Source organism: Anopheles coluzzii, chromosome 2 (genome assembly GCF_943734685.1).
Source record: "Anopheles coluzzii chromosome 2, AcolN3, whole genome shotgun sequence".
NCBI lineage: Eukaryota > Metazoa > Arthropoda > Insecta > Diptera > Culicidae > Anopheles > Anopheles coluzzii.
In genome coordinates this window covers 59,989,034-60,010,418 of record NC_064670.1, presented here as the reverse complement: position 1 = coordinate 60,010,418, position 21,385 = coordinate 59,989,034, and the positions used below count along the sequence as shown (strand labels likewise).

General features: G+C 40.8%; 1 protein-coding gene and 1 long non-coding RNA gene across 2 annotated transcripts; both read right to left on the bottom strand.

Moving 5' to 3' along the window:
* Positions 1 to 891: 891 nt before the first annotated feature.
* LOC125906460 (uncharacterized) lies at positions 892 to 2,659 on the bottom strand. Its single transcript, XR_007451823.1, has 4 exons — positions 2,409 to 2,659; positions 2,191 to 2,350; positions 1,982 to 2,128; positions 892 to 1,912 (listed from the first exon to the last, which is right to left on the bottom strand). It is a non-coding gene; the product is annotated as an uncharacterized LOC125906460 (long non-coding RNA).
* Positions 2,660 to 6,590: 3,931 nt separating this feature from the next.
* On the bottom strand, positions 6,591 to 9,740 carry LOC125906446 (uncharacterized). Its single transcript, XM_049605252.1, has 2 exons — positions 7,633 to 9,740; positions 6,591 to 7,479 (listed from the first exon to the last, which is right to left on the bottom strand). Exons 1-2 carry the CDS (start codon positions 8,644 to 8,646, stop codon positions 7,408 to 7,410), a joined length of 1,086 nt encoding a protein of 361 aa, XP_049461209.1. The 5' UTR covers positions 8,647 to 9,740; the 3' UTR covers positions 6,591 to 7,407.
* Between the last annotated feature and the right edge of the window lie 11,645 nt (positions 9,741 to 21,385).

Genomic DNA, 21,385 nt, shown 5'->3' with positions numbered 1-21,385 from the left:
TTGCCTATGACTCCACGAACGGGGCATTCAACCAAAATCTTTTTCTAGGTTTTCTAGAAAAACTCAAGGAAAGCATGGCAACTAATAATATCACTGATCCAGTGATATTTTTAGACAATGTTGCTTTCCATAAAACAAACTTAGTTAAACAATTTGCAGAAGAGAATAATATAAGATTAGAGTTCCTTCCTCCGTATTCACCCTTCCTCAATCCTATAGAAAATATGTTTTCTAAGTGGAAGGATATAGTACGAAGAGCTCGCCCAACAAACGAAGCTGAACTAATGAAAGCAATACGAGATGGCAGTGAGCTGATAAATAGACAAGATTGCGATGGATATTTTCGAAATATGCTTAAGTACATTCGCAAATGCATCAATGAGGAGGAAATTGTTGATTGACATGTTGCTGTTGGTGTTATTAATATGAATGATTGAATTTTTAGTTCCTGTTACATAAGATATTAGGATTAAGAATTTAAGCTAACAAGAGCTGTGATTGAACTATTTTAGACTTTCTGAATTCTTATGTAATTTTATTCAAAATCAAAACCAAACGAAAATGCTGTGAATTAAACTCTAATGAAATAAACAATTTTTACTGAATTGTCCTCTGTTGAATTGTGTTCCACAGTAGAAAAGCCCATTACTAAAACATTTATTGAGATATGACATACACATGCATGAAGCGGGCGTCAGCAGCATCGCAAATATGTTCTGTAGGACTACAGCTCTATTGACACCGTTGGTCCAACTGCAACCGTTAGACGCTTCTGTGACAGCTATTGTGCATAAATGCCTACCGTCTGGTCAGGTTCAATAGCGAACGCGTAATGACCTGCCGGCAGATTTTAAGTGTAAAATGGTAATACACGTTTTAAAACTTTCATCGTTGTCTCTAATAGGTTTATAGTATCGTTGGCTATACAGCGTTTCTCAAGTTAGCTCAACATCGTAACACTATTTTTCTAACACGTTAAACGATTCTCAAAATCGTACATACAATTCATATCCATAAACTCTTTTCAATTTTGTAACATTAGGTTTCGGAACCGTAAAATCTCAACTCGAATCTGTAAAATGTATAATGGGAAGATGGGTACTATTTTTTTCCTATCGAAGAGGAAGGTGACAAGGAGTCAGCTACGTGCCCTGCCGTCTATAGAACCCTATACTACAATGGCTCCTGATAAGATTCTAATGCCAACTCCAACGCCAACTGCCAACTAATCAGCAAAGAATAAAAGAGCGATCGAGGGTTCGATCGGGGCCATACTTCGCTTAACTTTCCGTGTTCACTTTTCTTCGACTTAAAAGTTCCTGTGCTCGAAAGAATTTCTGCCCGCTACACAACAAAATACATATACACTAGCTTTCATCATCATTAGCCACGGTTGATAAAATAACACTAATCATCAGTTATCTCAATTTATAAGTAACTAATTACTACAAGTGATAACCTTCTCTAAACTGTAAAATATGCACCTTACTGCTATCTGCTATATGGACAACGGCTTCATCGACTGCTGAGATCCAGAAGTCTTCGAGGCTGCACGAAATGTTAGATATATCATATATTGATTCGCCCGGTGGTCCTCTATGGACAGGAGTCTTGGACCATCCTAGCGGAGGATGCAAACACTCTATTCGTGTTTGAGCGACGCATCCTCCTGGTCATCTTTAGCGGTGTGTTCGAGCATGTAGCGTCGAGAAGAAGGATGAACCTCAAGCTTGCCGATGCTGACGGTGGCGAAGGCTGGCAGGATACGATGGCTGAGGCATGTCATGAGGATGCCGGATTCGGTATGAGGCACAGCGGAGCACAGCAAACTCGATGGCTGGATCATGTGAAGCGAGATCGGGTGTCTACATGGTCGGAGATCGGGTGCCTACATGGAACTTGAAGTGTAGCGCTAGAATAAATATGTTATGTAATTTTAATATTCTGAGTTATCTTAAATCATTACATGTTGAATAATTACTCATATTACTATGACACCGTCGCGTAGTTGGTGCAAAGAAGAGGTGCTGATCTGCGTAAAAAACTTGGAGATCCTAATGTGTTCCAAGCATTTGATGCAGTTCGGATGCAAACGAAGAAGAAAGGGCATAGCCTTGGACCGACCGTACTGGAAAAACATAACATATGTATGTATAAACTGAGTATATCGACACGACTAATGTGACATACCACACCAAGAAGGAAAAATTTCCGGCATTAACGAAGAATGTCTAGATGTTTTACATCTGGCAGAGGGCACGCTAATAGCTGCTATCTATGTAGATAAATTACACGTACATAGTAAACCACACGTTTCCACTATTAACATATAGCTTCAATGAACCTTTGCCTGAAAGAAAAAGGCACATTAAACCGGGTAATTTGATAAAATTATTGCAATTAGTTACCTTTTCCTTCGCCTGATAGAATGTTTATGAGCCGGCATCGACGCAATGTAAACAAACGATCTTCTGACACTTGACATTTGCAGGGTTGGATTGAAGCCCGGATAAAAATTCCCCTACGGATTGCAAAACTCCCCAATGACATTGCAACTCTCCCCTAACTGCTTGAAAAATTCCCTTATATGATTGCAAGTTTCCACAGTGTGCTTGCAACACTCCCCTACCGGTTTGCAACATTCCCCTAACTGATTGAACTATTCCCTTATATGATTCGAAACCCTGTAAATCGATTAATCGTTAGTAAAATATTATTTTAATCAATAACTATAGGTTTAACAACTGTTCATGAACGAAAATGAATTTCGAAAATACCTTGAGACACCTCAGAGCTGCACAAAAATCTGGTTGCCCACTTGACTATCGCTGCAAATGTTCGCTGTACGTTTGAACAGCTGTCACATTTATGCGCACGGTTAAGCCGCCCGCCGGTTAATCCGCCCCCGGATAATCGACGTTCTACTGTATATGAGTTTTGCATGTCTTTAAAATGTCTTATTTTTAATATTTATCTCCATACTTACAGGTAACACGGATAGGTAGCAAGGAAATCAAGCTTGTACACAGAAATCTACACAAAAACTGGGTTTTATAAGCGCACGAAAAGCGACGCGGCTATCTTTGAATAAAAAGTAAACAAAAGAGTTTCGTTTTAATTTAATTTTGACAGCGGGTGTGGTGATGGCTTGAGCGATTTGGAACAATCATTCTCCGGACAGGATTCGATCCGATCCGTGATGTCACTGAGCGCCGGTTCATTTAAAGCTTCTTCTCTGAGTTCTGCTTATACCAACAAGCAGAGTTTAAGCAGAGAAGAAGCTATGGCGGTTTCCATACAAACTCTCTCTGAGATTGTTGAAAGGGCAAAGCGTTGCGTATTACCCTCTCAACAATCTCAGAGAGAGTTTGTATGGAAACCGCTTATGCTTATTCTCTGCTGCTTGGTATAACCAGAACTCAGAGAATAAGCATAAAATGAACCGGCACCAAGCCATCACCACACCCGCTGTCAAAATGAAAAAAAAACAAACGCAACTGTTTTGTTTACTTTTTATTGTATAAAAACCGCGTGTTATGCCCATGTAGTGTGTACGTCGAAGCTTCCGATTTTTTCGATTTTAAACGCTAAACTTGTCTGGAGGAAGGCGTAGTCGAAAGCTAATAATCTGTAAATATAAACCAATAATTATATTTGATAATTTTCAACATATTGTGATATCCTACCAGTACAGAGTACACACACACGCACACCACCTCGTTCGTTACCAGAACACAACCTTCTTTATTTGCTGCTCAACTCCGACTGACTTCAACCATCATACATCGCATTCTTTCTCTTTCTTACTCTAGGATCCCACATTCTCCCTTTACTAAAAAATATGTAAAGGTTTTCACATCCCAAAATGTATTATGATATAAACTTAACCTACACCCTTCACATACTTCCGTCTCGAAACCTCCATGGACGCTTAATTTCCCTAGCTTCTCTAATCCTACCATCCGTTTCGGCCGTCCGAATCGACCTTCCCACGGGTCGCTCTACTTCTAGTTCTCGGTATAAATTCCGTTCTACTACCTGTTCCATTCCTTCGGGTACTTCCAGCGATGTATTCTCCTCCTCAATACCTATCTCACTCTCCTGGTCATCACTTCTGTCCACAAATTTCTTTAAATGCTTAACGCTGCGCTGATACTCCTTACTATTTTCCATATCCCTTATTGTCGCTCTTCCAATTCCTTCCATTTTAGTTACTTTATAAAATTTGTTTTTATAGGCTGTATCGGCCTTATCCCTTTTCTGCTGCATAACAAGTACCTTATCACCAACTTTTATACTTGTATTTTTAGCTCGGCGCCTCTCATCCTCTCTTGCATTTCGCTCAAACTTTGCTGTTCTGTCTCGATCCCTGAGTTCATCATCCAGCGCCTGCCTTGAGTTCAACTTCATGTTTGGCAATAAACCCCTGACCGCCCTACCAAACATAAGTTCCGCCGGGGGTATTTTCGTCACATGATGAGGCCAGGAATTATATGCTGCCACATAATCGGCAAGAGCTTCTTTCCAATTAAGCTTTCTAATTTTTGCAATTGCTGCAATTTTGTTTATGCCTTGCATATTTCTCTCAACCAGACCATTTTCTGTTGGGTTCAGCGGTGTACAATGAATCAACTTAACACCCCATACCTCTTGCAACCAAGTTTGTAGCTCCACACTATTAAAAGGTGGTCCATTGTCCGCTTTTATAGTTTTTGGTACATAGTAAGTGTTAAAAACTTTTTTAAGAACTGCTTTCACTGCCTCCCCGTCAGTTCGCTCTATCGGAACCGCAACTAAAAACCTGGAATAATTGTCTGTGAACACTAATGCTTTCCAATGCAAAACGTCCGACAAAGTAGCAAAATCTATGGATACATAATCCCACGGGTTGTTAGGGAGATCCGTCAATGTGATGGGAGGTGGATGGCTATCTGCTTTAATAACCTGGCACTCCGGACAACTTTTTACAAAAGATTCTACCTCCCGATCCATATTGGGCCACCATAACCCTTGCCGCAAAATATTCTTCATTGTTGTCATTCCTGGATGACATCGATGCGCTAGACTTAAAGCCCTCTTACGCAGATTTTCAGGCAATACTAACTTTTCCTGCTTCATTAGTGATCCCTCCTGGATGTACATTTCACGTTGAAATGGTTGGAACTTCACAATTTCTGTCGGCCATTTCTGTTTTTTTGTCTAACCAAAGCATAACCTCTTGCAACTCCCTATCCTTCAGTTGTTCCTTTTGCACTTCCTGTGACGTCATTGCTACTAGTCCTTCACTAATATAGTTAATCTCTGTTTCTACCAAACATAGCTCATGCGGTTCCTTTCCCCATCCGAATTGCGGATCATTTCGCTTTTCCCCAATTCTAGAGGCTGCGTCAGCTATATTGTCCTTTCCTGCTACATGTTCGAATTCGTAACAAAAATGCTCCATTCTCAGGAACCAGCCCTCTGCTCTTGACATTATCCTTTTACCCATGTCCTTGCGGTGTTTTCCTCTAAGCATAAACATTAAGGCTTCACTGTCTGACCGCAATGTAAATTTTCTGCCAATTAAATAATATGCAAATCTTTCCATGGCCCATACTATAGCCAACGCCTCACGATGAAGTTGTGGATATCTCCCTTCTACCTCTGTAAGACTCTTCGATGCGCATGCTATAATCCTTCTTTCTCCGTCTAAATAACCTTCTTGTGCTAAAACAGCGCCTAACCCCCAGGGTGACGCATCAGTGTACAGAATGGTTTTGTCTTTTGCATCGAAATATCCTCTCTTAATCAAATCATTTTCTGTTGCAATTTTTAGCTCCTCAAACGCATCCTGTTGTTCTTTTTTCCATTCGAATTTTGCTTTTTTCGATAACAAATCCCGTAAGGGTTTAGTCTTATGCGAAAATCCTTTTATGAATGGGCTTATAAATGTTATCATGCCCAAAAAACTCCGCACCTCGGACACGTCTTTTGGTCTATCGAACTTTAATATGTCTGAAATCTTCTCTTTGGTGGGGAGAATACCTCGTCCGTCGATTGTGAAACCCAAAAAATCAACTTTCTCCTGATTATATAACGATTTTTCTTCATTAATCGTTAGGTGATTTATCTCAATCACTCTTTTTACTTCCTTCACTAATTTCTCTAACTCCTCTAAAGGCCGGGCTACATTGATCGTACTCCGTAGTGTAATTTTTGTGAACGCGTACGCCATCTAGCGGTGGCGGGTTGAAGCTACATGCTGGTATAATTTATCTGTCAAAAAACGTTTTGGGTCGAGGAGGCTATAATTTTACCCAATGATGCATATATATTGGAAGATGGGGAAAAATGTTGACCAGCGCTTTGTATGAATGACGATTTGTCCAACAACAACAATTAACGGGCTACTTTGTTGCAATTTATGGATGTTTATCAAAATTTCAAACGGAAAACTGGTAGCCTGGTCGAAAATTGATGGGACACTAAGCATGAATAATTTTGGCACTTAAATTATACCCACATCTAGCTTGCGCTGGTCGCCGCCAGATGCGCTAGTGAATATAAAAATTACACTTGCGAGTACGATCAATGTAGCCCGGCCTTAAAGATCGCCCATAAACTAGAACATCATCCATGTATACCACTAAATTCTTACAATCTGCAAATAACTTCTCCATAACACTCTGAAACAACTCAGGTGCACACGACAACCCAAAAGGCAACCTCGTGAATCGCATCAAACCGTTAGCCGTCATAAAAGTGGTTAAATGGCGCACCTCTTCGTGAAGTTCTATATGAAAATATGCATCCTTTAAGTCTAGTTTCGTAAAAAATAATTTTCCTCCATTATGAGGTATGTCAGCCCACACTTTCTCAAGCGACGGCATTGGATAGGGCTCACGAACTATTGCCTTGTTCACCTCCCGATAATCTATAACCATTCTGAAATCCTTCTGACCCTTCGGAACTAGCACCATTGGTGATACAAATGATATCGTGCTACCTCTCCTATCAGCCCTTTCTATAATCTGCCTTCTTTCCATATCTTCAAGTCTTTCATTAACTGCTTTCTCGAACGCAATCGGGACGTTATATCTAATTATGCGCTTTGGTATCACTGATGTGTCTATTCGGAATTTTACCGGCTCCCCACCGATTTTCGGAAATTTGACCCACTGATCAGCCGCACCTGGCCCCGATTCACTGTTGTCGATGCTCGTTTTTCTCCCAACTAATTCGGCACAATTTATCTCCTTCTTTAGCAGCCCTAGCCCTATCCTTAATAATTTTAACTGACTTGCCGTTTGAAAACCGAGAAGTGAAATCTCTGTACCGTTCACTACAAAAAACTTGGCCAATTGCCTGTCCTGTCCAGCATCCTTCACCCCCACATAAGCCCGAAATGAACATATCACTTCTAACCTCCTATCCTATAACACAATTCACGATACGCGGATCACTTATCACCCCAGATGACGTTGCCTTGCCAGTTATCAGCTAAAAATAAAAAAATAAGGAAAAGAACAGAAAAAAAATAAGTATACCAGCACACGATTTAAATTTAACAAAGAGTGCAACTTTTAATTTCCTTTATTTATTTCAAAACAAAAGAAACATTTTTTTTTTTCACTCCGGAACGTCAACTTCTACCTGGTTGACACGCTCGGCTTCTTGTTTCATTCCCATTGTATTATGGTTCCTTTTTGCTGCAAAGCAAAATTCGGCAAAATGGCCGGTTCTTCCGCAAGAGAAACATTTCGCGCGAAATGCTTTGCATTGGCCCCAACCGTGCGCACGTCCGCACTTCGTACAGAGTCGCATTCCTTCACGCATTTCCTCATTCTTCTGTACTCGAGATCCAGTATCTCGCATTTTACTCCACTTTGTCTCGTAAGGCTTATATCGATTAGCCGGAACTTTCGCCGAAAGGATAGCATTCACCGGTCTTATCAACGCTCGTCGATCATCCTGACTCTGCGCGGAGTTCCCTTCTTCTCCTTCCGGCTTCCTCTCCGCCTCTTCCGTGCGAATGAAATCGAGATGTTTTCCATGGCTAATTACCCGTTCTAAATTGTTACCGAAAAAGTTTGCCATTTCGTAAAGCTTAGCAGATATTTCTGGAACCGATCGCCGTACCACCGCCTGCATTATCTCCTCCTCACGCTGCGCACCCACGAATTCGCATAACACCGCTTGCTTTTCAAGACGCAGCACCCAGTCCGCAAATGGTTCATGCACTTTCATCTTCATCTCACGGAACTTCATCCTCTCTTTTGATGCGTCGCACAAATCACTAAAATAATCGTCAAGTGCGCGGATAGTTTCGTTGTATATATCCTTCGATTCGGACGGCAAATTTCGCTGCTGCATTTCGATGATGCTCAACAAATAGCTTCCTGCAAAAATCTTTAGACCCGTTACACGGGTTTTTGAATCAACAGGCGCTTTGCATGCCACTATCCTCTTAAACTGATCTCGAAACCGTATCCATTCCGCCTTGCGTTTGTTAGTTGGCACTGTTTCATCGAAATGCCTTAACGGCCACGATCCTGACAACCACTCGTTGGTAGTTTTTCTAGCAGCAAAATGCATGTCATCCTGCTCTTTTGCATCCGGCTGTTCATCACTTTGTGATATATCGCTAACTGCCCAGCCTTTACTCATTTTGATTTTACAAAATATGACACTTTTTCTTTTCTTTGCGCAAATATTTTTCCGTCCGCTTCCAGCGATAAACCAACAAAGAATGATAGTCAAACCAAATTCTGCACCTCATCCGCGCCAAAAGAAAAGAACATAAACTCTCATTTCACATATACCAATCCATCTCCCACAACAAAAGAGATCAGATATTCATACACGATCATCGATACTGGCAACCCGTTCGCCGTAACGCTCTGCAAGCGCGCGTTTCGCCACACTCACCACTACACACGTAACTCCTTTATCGACTCGTCAAACCCATTTCTCTCTCTCTCTCTCTCGCTCACACACACACACAGCTAACCTTTAGGAGACTCTTCCTCTTCTTTGTGCACAAAACCTACCAACAATTCAACTAAATCTTGTTTTTGATCTGGCAACACTACCAGTTGACCACGGCAAATTTACCCGTTCTTTTCTATTCTCTCTTTTTCCCGCCATGGGCCGAACCCGGCTTTTTATTATCATTTTTTTTTTTTTTAGATTGCACTGACCATGGGCCGAACCCGATTCAATTTCTGCCTTTTTTTTTTTTTTTTTTTTTTTTTTTTTTTTTTTTTTTTTTGACGCTGGCAATGGGACGAACCCAGCTCAGTGTCCACACTTTGTTTCTACGCTGGCCATGAGCCATACCCGACTCAGCGTTTCTTGCATAAAACTTCTTCATATTGGCCATGGGCCGAACCCGGCTCATCTCTCATATCTTTTACCACGTTGGCCATGGACCGTACCCGACTCAACGCTTACAACCTCTTTCTACACAACATTTCAACAACTTTTTTTTTTCGATCATGGGCCGAACCCGATTCAGGTTTCTGTTTTCCGGCAATTTTCTTATAATACCTTTACACTCGGTCCTTGGCAAAATCTACTTTTCCCTCCTTCTTCAATTTTATCATGGCAGGATCGCCAATGTGATATCCTACCAGTACAGAGTACACACACACGCACACCACCTCGTTCGTTACCAGAACACAACCTTCTTTATTTGCTGCTCAACTCCGACTGACTTCAACCATCATACATCGCATTCTTTCTCTTTCTTACTCTAGGATCCCACACATATCACTCCTTTTACTAACATTTTTATTATTGTAGGCGTCTTGTGATACCGACTTCGTGTATTCGTGTAAAGTTATTTTCTTTTACTGTTTGCTAGTGCTGCTAATCTGTAAGTATATTTTTAGAGCATCATTATAGTTGTAAACAAAACAAACTACAAAATTGATACTTCCTTCATCGTCATTGTAGGTATTAATGGAAAAATATTATGCCGGTAATGGAAGTGTTGCTGAAAGCATTGCTATACAAAATAACAGACAGCTACATACGCTCACCAATATGATTTCTGACGTCCATCTAAAATTGGACGAGGTACTTAAAGTGACGTTTCAACTCACATCACAGAAAGTGAAGCATTTGAACAATATTATATTCCTGGATATAGATGTTCCTTTAGTTTATTTCATTCAAGACATACAGGAGGTGTGGCGCTGTATATCAGAGATTCTGTTCTTTTTAAACAAATTCTAGGCGAATCAATTGATGGAAATTGGTTTTTGGGTGTCAATATTTTGCGAGGCATGTCTCCAGCTTTATATGGTGTTATATATCATTCACCAAGTTCTAATGAAACTAAATTTATTGAGCAACTAGAAATATGGATGGATAGCTTCATTTATTGGACTAAACAATGTATAATTGTAGGAGATTTTAACATAAATTGGCTGGATTAAGAAAAATCCAGAAATTTAAAAAATTTAATGAGTTCAGTAAATATGCATCAAAAAGTAAACGAGCCAACTCGAATCACCAATCGCTCGAGAACTTTAAATGATCACGTTTAACGTGACGGCGGCGAAGGTGTGACGGCGATGATGATGACGATGATGATAACGATGATGATGATGCCGCAATGTTAAAGATGCCACGATGATGATGATGCCGCAATGATAAAGATGCCACGATGATGATGATGATGCCGCGATGATGATGACGATGACAATGATGCCGCGATGATGATTACGATGATGATGATGATCCTTGCCCCAGGGCAGCAGCGATGTATATATATATTTTTTTTTTTGCGACGACGGGCGGCAGAGATGAAAATACTCGGGCGGCATGGTTCCTCGCCCTCCTACGATGCTTTGGCTGCAGCCGGGGAAAAATGAGTGTCCCGTTGCAACGGGGCTGCAGCCAGGGCGGCATGGCTCATCGCCCTTCATTTATGCTGAGGCTGCAGTCGGGGCGCAATTGGCGACGCCTGTTCAACTACAGCCAGGGCGAAAGCGTTCGCGCCGATGTGGGCTGCTGTGTTGCAGCCCATGCAACTTGTGCGTTGCCAATCCTTGTGTGCTATCGAGGCGGAATGTTACGTCGCCGTGGTAAGAGGCAGGGCTCGAGCCGCGGCGGAATTGCTGCCTCGCCGATGATGTGCTGAGCTCGAGCCGGGACGGTATTGCTCGTCGCCGATGGATCCTTGTTGTGCTGCCGAGGCGGAATGTTACGTCGCCGTTATGTGAGGCAGGGCTCGAGCCGCGGCGGAATTGCTGCCTCGCCGATGATGTGCTGAGCTCGAGCCGGGCGGTATTGCTCGTCGCCGATGAATCCTTGCACTGCTGCTGCTGCAGCTGGGCGGAATGCGTCCTCGCCCGATGAAGCTGGGGCTGCAGCATGGGCGGATGTGACGCCCATCCGATGTTCCAGCAGCAAGGCGGAAAGCTGCCTCGCCTGTGGTGCTGCTGGCGTTGCTGGGGCTGCAGCCCGACGACCTTCCTTGTCGCCGAGAGTGTGTGCTCGGCTACCCATGTGGTCGCCAATGATGGGACGGCAGCCGGGGGCCTCGGTGTTGGCGGCGGTGGCGACCCAAATCGTTCGCGGTGTCCCGCAAGCACGGGGACCGGTGCCAACGCGATGGCCGCTGCGATGATGCAGCAAAAGCGAGATGGACGCCCTATCACGATGGCGTCCGCGGGTTCTTGTAGGATCCCCCTTACGCAGGAGGATCCCATCCTCGTCGCCACTGTTGTGTTCTAACACTTGTATTTATTTAGACACTTATACAACGTACATAATTGTGGTGATTTCCGAAGTATTATTTTTAATAACAGCTTTTTATTTTGTCCAATCGAGTAGTTGCATCCATCCTTGCTAAGATCAATTACAAGACTGACGATTTTCCTCCTCTCCTCGAAAAGCCTCCTATTTTGACACTTCCGTACGAACGGATGTATCGCATCTCGCTATCTCACTCTCTCTGTGATTAACCTGATTTTTAATTTGAATGCGCCGATACTTTTCGTTAATCGCTATTCTACCGTAACTGTTTTCATCTTCTACTTAATAAACTTATATTTGTATGTTCCTATCTGATTATCTGATTATCTGATCATCATGAAATGGTTGTTACTTGCACTATTCGAATCTATGATATATATTTATTTTCCTTCCTGCTCTCGATCCCTACAATAATAAATAAAACATAAATGAAACAATCACAATAAAACGTATACTGTACGGTGGCCGCGCACCAGCCGCACCGAGCGCCCCTGCCGAGAGCTCCTGCTCGATCGGCTCGCAAACACACTCTGCTTGTGCGCTCGGCACACACTAAGCCTTGCGCTGCTTAGTGTGTGTGACAGTGTGCGTGTACACTGTCGTCCTCCTGGACGTTGACCGGTGGCAGCGCAACTGCCACGGCAAGTCCAGGGGTCGGCACGGCTGCCCACAACAGTATTCGCGTGAACTTAAATCACTAAAACAAAAACGAGATAGGCTGTACAAAAAATTCATTACTACTAATTGCGCAATATGGTGGCATCGTTATGCATGTATAAGAAATGAATATGTCAAAAAACTAAATACAACTCGTCAGAAATATAATTATGAGGAAATCAACAAAAACAAGGGAAATAGTAAACAGTTGTGGAAATTCTTAAAATCTTTGATAGAGCCTGAGAAAAAATCCACATCAGTAGTAAAGTTTGAGTAAAGGTCTAATTGAAATAAATGAGTCTGCTATAGCAACAAAATTTAACGAATATTTCATTACCAGCATAAAAACAATTAATGATAACATACAAGTGGTTCCTAAGCCAAAACGACTAATACAGACTGAAGATCCGAGACATTTGTTCAACTTCAAAACAATATCTCTGAATGATTTAAAAACAATTTGTTTCAATCTAAAAAATACAGCGGCTATAGGGAAAATAAATTCAAGAGTGATTAAAGATAGTTTTGATATCATTGGAGGACAGCTTTTATCAATAATTAACGAATCTTTGGTAACTGGTATATTTCCAAAAGTGTGGAAGATATCCAAAATAATTCCTATTCCAAAAGTTCCTGGTACTATTAAGGCAGAAGAATTTCGGCCGATTAATATCTTGCATATATTTGAAAAAATATTAGAATTGGTAGTAAAAGACCAGCTAATTCCACTCATGGCTTATTGATACCAGAACAATCTGAATACAGAGAAGGACATTCCTGTGAAACTGCACTTAATCTTGTATTGTCTAAATGGAAAGGTTTTATAGAACAAAAATATGCGGTGCTTGCAGTGTTTTTGGATCTCAAACGTGCGTTTGAAACTATAGCGAGACCTTTGTTATTGGACACCCTACAATCTTTTGGTATTCAAGGAGTTCCTCTAAAATGCTTTACAGATTATCTCGATGAAAGAACGCAAATTACCTTTTTTTAAATAGTTCTTCAGATCCACTAGAAAACACCCTATGACACACCCCCACAAGGAAGTGTTTTAGGGCCAATCTTGTTTATCATGTATATTAACGACATAAAGAAAATATTGCATTATTGTGAAGTAAATCTGTTTGCCGATGATACAGTATTATTCATCGCAAAACCTAATTTAAAACAAGCAGAGACGCTATTACATCTAGAACTAAATGTTTTTGTAAACGAAGTAGCCGTGTAATCGAAGTAGACTTTAATATATGTAGGAACGATCGATTCATTTAGTTAGTCGCAAATCAACCATTGACGAGAACGGTCGCATAAAAGAGAAACTTGTTAAAAACAAAAAAAACTTCCAAGGTATTTCAAAGAACATAGTTCCTTTAGGTTATGGGCTTCTCTGTAAAGGAAGGTGCTGGCATTCCCCAGCTGAATGGAACGAACTACGGAAAATGTCGTTTTCGAGTTCGTTTGTTCTTGGAAGCTTCGGAAGTTTGGGAGGCGCTCGAAGAAGACGTGCCTGCGGCGGTCTGAGAACCGCGGAACAAGTTTTTGCGAATGGACCGGAAGGCAAAATCCTTGCTGGTTGGATTTGTTGGAGACGATTGTCTAGCCATAGTCGAAGAAAAGGGAACAGCCAAGGAAATGTGGAAAGCCCTTGAAGACACTTTTGCGAAGAAGTCGGGGGTAAGCCAGACGATCTTGCGCAAACGGTTGGCCACGTTACGTATGAAGGAAGGATCGTCAATGCGAAACCATCTTGCCGAATTCGACGACCTGGTGCGTCAGTTGAAAACTGCAGGTGCAAAAATGGAAACAAGCGATTTGGTCTCTCAACTCTTCATAACGTTGCCGAGCAGTTACGATCCATTAGTGACAGCTCTAGAAAACATGGACGATAAAGATCTCTCCCTAGAAATTGTGAAACATCGGTTGTTAGGTGAAGAATCGAAGAGAACAGATCGAGCAGACTACTGTGGCGAAGAAAAATCAACAGCTTTTGTCGGTGGAAGTTTTCACAAGAAAAAGTTCAAAGGGAAATGCCATCGTTGCGGAAAAGTAGGCCACATGCAAAAGGATTGTCGATCCAAAATGCAAGACAGAAACGCCAACTCTGTCGTGGCAGAGAAAACTGTGAGTTTTATGGTGAAATCGCAGCTTCAAATCGGAGAAAAAGAGCTCGCAGTAGACTCTTTCATCGTTGATTCTGGATGCAGTGACCACTTGATCAACAACAGAAAATATTTGAAGAATATAAGGAAACTTAACGAACCGTTCGTCGTGGACGTTGCCAAAGACGGTGTAACTTTGGTAGGCGAATACGAAGGTAGCGTTACAGGAAAAACCAAAGAAGGCGTTACGGTGGAAATCAAGAACGTAATTTACCTACCGGAGTTGAGAAGCAACTTACTTTCTGTCAAGAAAATGTCGGAAGCTGGGATTGATGTTCTCTTCACTCGCGAAAATGGCTGTGAGAAGGCTATAATGAAACACAAGAAGGAAGTGATTGCTGTGGCACATATGCGGCGAAACCTTTAAGAGTTGCAACTAGAGCTGGAGACGACTGGATCATCTGCAAGTAGGTGTACATCTGAGGTGAGTACACTATGGCACCGTCGTCTTGGACATGCAATGCTTAACATGCAATGGCAGTTGGTTTAGATCCAAAGCCTAAGCAGGTTGATTTTTGCGACACGTGCGTTCTCGGCAAACTTTGTAGAGAACCGTTTGATGGCAACCGAGTACGAGCCACACGCCCACTAGAGAGGATACATTCAGATGTGTGTGGTCCTATTGATCCTGTTGCATGGAACGGATCCAAATATTTTGTTAGCTTCATAGATGATTTCACGCACTTTGCGGTAGTATATCCAATTAAAAGAAAGTCTGAGGTATTTGAGCGATTCAAAGAGTATGAAGCAATGGCAACAGCTCACTTCGAGAGAAAAATAAGCAAAATAACCGTAGGTCAGGACCGAGAATATTGTTCCGGAGAGCAGCTAACATATAACAAGCAAAAAGGAATTCAATTGCAGTGTACGGTAGCCTACTCTCCACAACAGAATGGTGTTGCAGAACGATTTAACAGAACGTTGGTTGAAAAGGTCAGGTAAAACCAGATTTTAGAAAGCTGCGAATTTTTGGATGTAAGGTTTTTACTTGGATCCCGGACCAGAAAATAAAGAAACTGGACAATAAGTATGTTGAGAGAATAATGGTGGGCTATGCGCCGAACGGTTATCGTATTTGGGATCGAAGATTTGAGAAGATTATCATCGCGCGAGACGTTAAGTTCTATGAGAAGTGCTTCCCGTTTTGTGAAATGAAGGATGTTGAAAATCACGATAAACAAATTATTTCTATCCGTTTTCAGCAAGAGGGGGAAACGGAGGTTAATAACAATGATGCTGTTAACGTAGAAGAAATTAACACCAACATGAACGAACACGCTGATGCCGCCAGTATCACGCAAGCACTTCAAGATGTCGCACGTAATGATGAAAACGAAACCACACCGCATGATGATTTTTATGAAAATAACGAGGAATATCGCGATGCAATATGTGATGATGAATCTCGCGAAACTGGCAAAAGCGAACAATCAATATCAACACGACATAGTGAACGAGAACGAAGGCCCCCGAGAAAATTTCGTGATTATTTCACTGGCTTTAGTGCAACAGCTGGTAGAAATAGACAGTTGTCAACTGAACCACCATGTACGTACAGCGAAATCGTGGATCGGGAAGATTGTACATTATGGATGGAAGCTATTGAGGATGAATTGTTGTCGATGAAAACAAACGATGTTTAGGCATTAGTGAAGCTACCGACATCGTGTACACCATTAAAATCCAAGTGGGAATTTCGTGTAAAGGAGGATGAGAATGGTAATCCAGTGAAGTATAAAGCCCGACTAGTAGTGAAGGGTAGCCGGTCTCGTAGTACAGTCGTCAACTCGTACGACTTAACAACATGCCCGTCATGGGTTCAATCCCCAAATAGACCGCGCCGCCATACGTAGGACTGACTATCCTGCTATGGGGGGAATCAATAAGTCACTGAAAGCCAAGCCCACAAGTGGGTACAGGCAGGCCTTGACCGACATCGGTTGTTGTGCCAAAGAAGAAGAAGAAGTAGTGAAGGGTTTTCTGCAGAAGCCTGGAATGGATTATCACGAAACATACGCGCCGGTGGCAAAACTAACAACAATTCGAACAGTACTGACCGTTGGTATCCAAAAGGGACGTTATTTTCATCAAATGGATGTCAAAACAGCATTCCTTCACGGCGAGCTTCAAGAAGAAATTTATATGGAAGTTCCACATGGCGTAGAAGCTGCTCCGGGTATGGTGTGCCGTTTGAAAAAAATCGTTGTATGGGCTAAAGCAATCTCCCCGTTGCTGGAATGAAAAATTCAATGACGCACTGTTGCAGCTAGAATTTGTTCGTTCCAAGCATGAATAATGCCTTTACACTTGGCTCAACAAAGAAGGTAACGATTTCATATATATTCTACTATGTCGATGATTTGATAATAGCAGGCACAAACAAAAATACCATCATGGAGCTGAAATTGAAATTATTGGAAATATTCGAGATGAAGGATTGTGGAACTTTAAAATATTTTTTGGGAATCAAGATCGACTACGATAAAAATGCAAAAATTATGCAGCTGTCACAAGTTGCCAATATCGATCGACTTCTTGGAAAATTTGGAATGGCAGATTGTAATTCTTCAAGAACACCTATGGAGAAAGGCCTGAAACTTGGAACAGAAGATGCCGGTATAACAGAACCTTACCGTGAGCTTTTGGGAAGTCTCATGTACGTTATGATGTCCACCCGTCCGGATATTTGTTATCCTGTTGGATATATGGGTCGTTTTCAACAGAATTCTGGACACCAACACTGGATCGTGCTGAAGCGAATTGTACGGTTTCTCCAAGGAACAAAGAATTTGGTACTGACTTTGAAAAGGAACGAACAAATCGAACAACTCGTCGGATTTGCAGATGCAGACTGGGCAGCCGATACTGTTGATCGAAAATCAGTTAGTGGCTACATATTCAAGATTTATGGAAATACAGTTTCATGGTCAAGCAAAAAACAAACAACTGTAGCCACATCATCCAGTGAAGCTGAATAGGTCGCTTTAAGTGCTGCTACGGCTGAAGCTATATGGTTGAAGGGACTTTTGGAGGATCTTGGACTAAGATTTACAAAACCTGTCCCAATATTTGAAGATAACAGATGATGTATCGCTATGTCGAAAAATTTAGAATGTAAACGGGTCAAGCACATAGATATCAAATACCATTTTGTGCGGGACCATATTGCAAAAGAAAACATAATCGTTGAACCTATTTCAACTTTGAATCAACTAGCAGATATTTTTACTAAAGCTTTAGAAGCTGGTCGATTCGAAGTCCTCAGGAAGAAACTTGGAGTGAACGATCGAGAGGGGATGTAAACGAAGTAGCCGTGTAATCGAAGTAGACTTTAATATATGTAGGAACGATCGATTCATTTAGTTAGTCGCAAATCAACCATTGACGAGAACGGTCGCATAAAAGAGAAACTTGTTAAAAATAAAAATAAATCTTCCAAGGTATTTCAAAGAACAGAGTTCCTTTAGTTTTAGATGGCTGGCTAAAATATAACAAATTGGCTCTAAACATTAATAAAACCAAATACATGATCATATCAAACAAAAATAATCAAGAACAGCTGTGTATTTCAATAAATCAAGAACAAATAGACAATACTTCTGAACTAAAATATTTAGGGGTTATAATTGACAATAAATTTACGTTTGGGCCCCACATAGATAATGTCATAGCGAAAGTAGCAAAAAAAAGTGGTGTCATTAGCAGGCTTAGCAAAGATTCAAACTTTTTTGGTAAACTGCAACTTTACAAGTCGCTTATTTTTCTTGGCAATAAAACACAGATACAAAGATTACAACGTATCCAAAACAAAATTATGAGGGTGATTTGGGTCTTGTTTCAAGAACTTCTTCTAACGTTATGCTTGACATCCTTGATGTCAGTAAAACAAAGAATAACATATCAAACAATGATTTTCATACATAAAATATTGAATAGAATGTTACCAAGATATCTCGGGGAACAAATAGTTCTAGGGACGGATGTCCATCGTTTTCCTACTCGTAGATCTAATGAACCGAGAACACCAAGCTACCTTTCATTAAGAGCTCAGAACTCCTTATACTATAAGAGAATTCGAATGTATAATTCGATGCCAAGAAAAGTTGTTAACGCCACAAGTCTGGGAAATTTCAAAAAGGAATGTGCACTGTATGTGAAGCAGGTTATTTAGTAACGTGGTCGTGAAGTGCTCTAGTATAGTAGTATGTTGTAATGTAGAATGTATACTTCTAGAAGTGCTTGCTTGTTTGTATTGTGTAATAGTATTTAATCATAACCGCATTTATCTACTTGATGATGATGGTGTATTTTTTAATTTGTTCTTGTTTAACAGCTATTATGAAAAAATAAGAAAATTTAGAATAAAATTTAAAAAATAATGTGAGTCTTCAAAGATTCGAAACACGCGCGCGTATAGTGGACTTTGGGGTTTAGACCCACTGGTTGTAAGATGATAGGACTTAGCGGCACCTTATCGGATTCATTAGTGGGTCGAAAACATTCAATCATCCACTCGAGTGTTATGTAGAAATATTACTTTCATTTTTATACCTAAATATCTTTAAGATAGTTTCGTCATTCTCGAACCTTTGAAGGGGAAAGTGGAGGGACCAGCATCATTATTACTTGTGCAGCAACAACAGATTTTAACACAACCTTCTCCGAATTCTTGTGATGACCATAGTGTTCCGGTTGAACAAGAAACAGAATTTGTGTTTGCATTGATTGCATCAGAATCAGCCCTGGAAGAGTTCGATAAAAGCCTTAATTTGGAGGAACAATTTGTTAAAATGAAGGAATGGCTTAGTAAACAGATTACAGCTGTGCAAGGGAAAAGAAGAATGCATGATGCATTGTATCTTATGTTCAACAGGGTTTTTCTTATGGAGTGCTGTTGGAGCGGAAGAGGCCGAAATGGTCGAAAAAGAGTTTAGAAAACATAAGCATGTACTAAAATTATTCCGTACAATAGGTGCAGTAGGAAATATTGATGTAGGAGACAAAGGCGTTGAAAAATTTTTCGTCTCTAAGTTCAGCAACGCTAAAACAGGGGCAAAAAAACAGGCGCTATAAAAAGTGTGAGCCGGGGCGAATACACACGCAAAAAAATAATGTAAAGAGTAGTTTGTGAGGTTTTGTAAATATATAAGCATTAGTTTTAGTTTTTGATTACTGTTTAAATGTATAGATTAGGCATTTAAAAACTATTTGTAGACATGAACTAAACTTCCGAAAATGAACTAATTCCAATAAAAGTTGCTTTTCAACCGTATATATAACAGCTATTATTTATGCTTTTTAGAATGATTACTTACTTTGTGTAGGAAGATTTAAGATTTAAAAAAACATTCTAAACTAGAATTAATAGCTACTTTCGTTATAATATGTCAACCCTCCTTAAGTATTAATGGTTATAGCAAGTGTTTGAAGTGACGAACCCTAAAAAACGAATTCATTTGTTATTTACTATGCTTAGTTAGGATGCATCATAACTCCATATAGTTCAAAACAGTTTCTTTAAGTTACGCATAATGACATTAATTCTTACTACCCTTATTAGCAGTGTTAGTATGTACCACTATAACCAAACAGAACACTACTTGCTTTCGTATTAGCTTCTGCATAAGTATCCTGAATTGCTTCCAATCTAACAACGCAGTTTGTCAGTTGATTACTTTGGTCTTATGGGGACGTGTGGCTTAAAGTGGCTCGACAATTTATATCTGTAGGCTGAAAATATAATGAACATACTAGCATTAGAGCGTGTTTGGAATAGAGGTCCCTAAAGTGTACTTGCCTGAAGTAGTATATGTTTAAGCGGTTTATGTTCATGCATCTCCTTAAAAATTAGGCACAAACAGGCAAGGTTATTTGTCGTGATCCTCCTGCTGCACATGGAGATTATCCTCTTTTGGCATGGCAAATTTAAAATCAAGCGCAGTCACTTATGCATAGCATGCAATAACAGCGATGAACAGAATACTGAGTTAGCTTTTTATCGTGCAATGCACTACCATCATGTTTTCAGAAAAATGCTTCTGAATCATGAAGCAATGATTCATTTTTGTTTTTCCTTCCTAATAGCAAGGCAATGACACCCATTTCACAGCTGCAGGTGATTGGAATGGAATACGCATGAAAAGATGGATGTTAAGATACGCACAAACATGATCCGATTGTTGCTGAGAAACATGCTCCAAATGATGCAACCACCGTGTCACATCAGCGCAATGCCACCGTAGTTCAGGTTCTACTTGTACTCGCTGGCCGATTCGCGCAGCAATATAAAGTGATATTGATGAGCTTCAGGTGACACACTGCGCAGATCAGTTGAATATCACCGTACTCGATGCCTTGTGTACCATTTTCACCAAGTCCCCGGCACCACCTATGCAGATTCCTTCACGATACGGATTACCGTTAGATTTGGCGCATATAGCCTACCGGGAGAAAGGTCACATACATTAAAAACCATTCAATTAAAACACAACAAGTTAAACCCACGAGAAACATATCCTTCATCCGCGGAATAAGCGTCCGGGTGTGGGAAGGGTGGTAACGAGGCTCTTCCTCTACACCCCTTCACAGCTGCAGAGGGTGTCGACTATTGATTATCCCCGCCAGGAACGGTTATATTGCACAAATCACACCCTAAAATGGAACAATGATCTTAATTACACATAACCAAACCTTACCTAGCGGCGGCGTCGTGCGTGAAGGTTAAAAATTTCATTCGGCTTTATTCCATGCTCCAAGTATTTTTTTTTTCACTTCCACCACACCTAAATAACTTCCGTGGTTGATTTTATGTTTATTCTACAAAA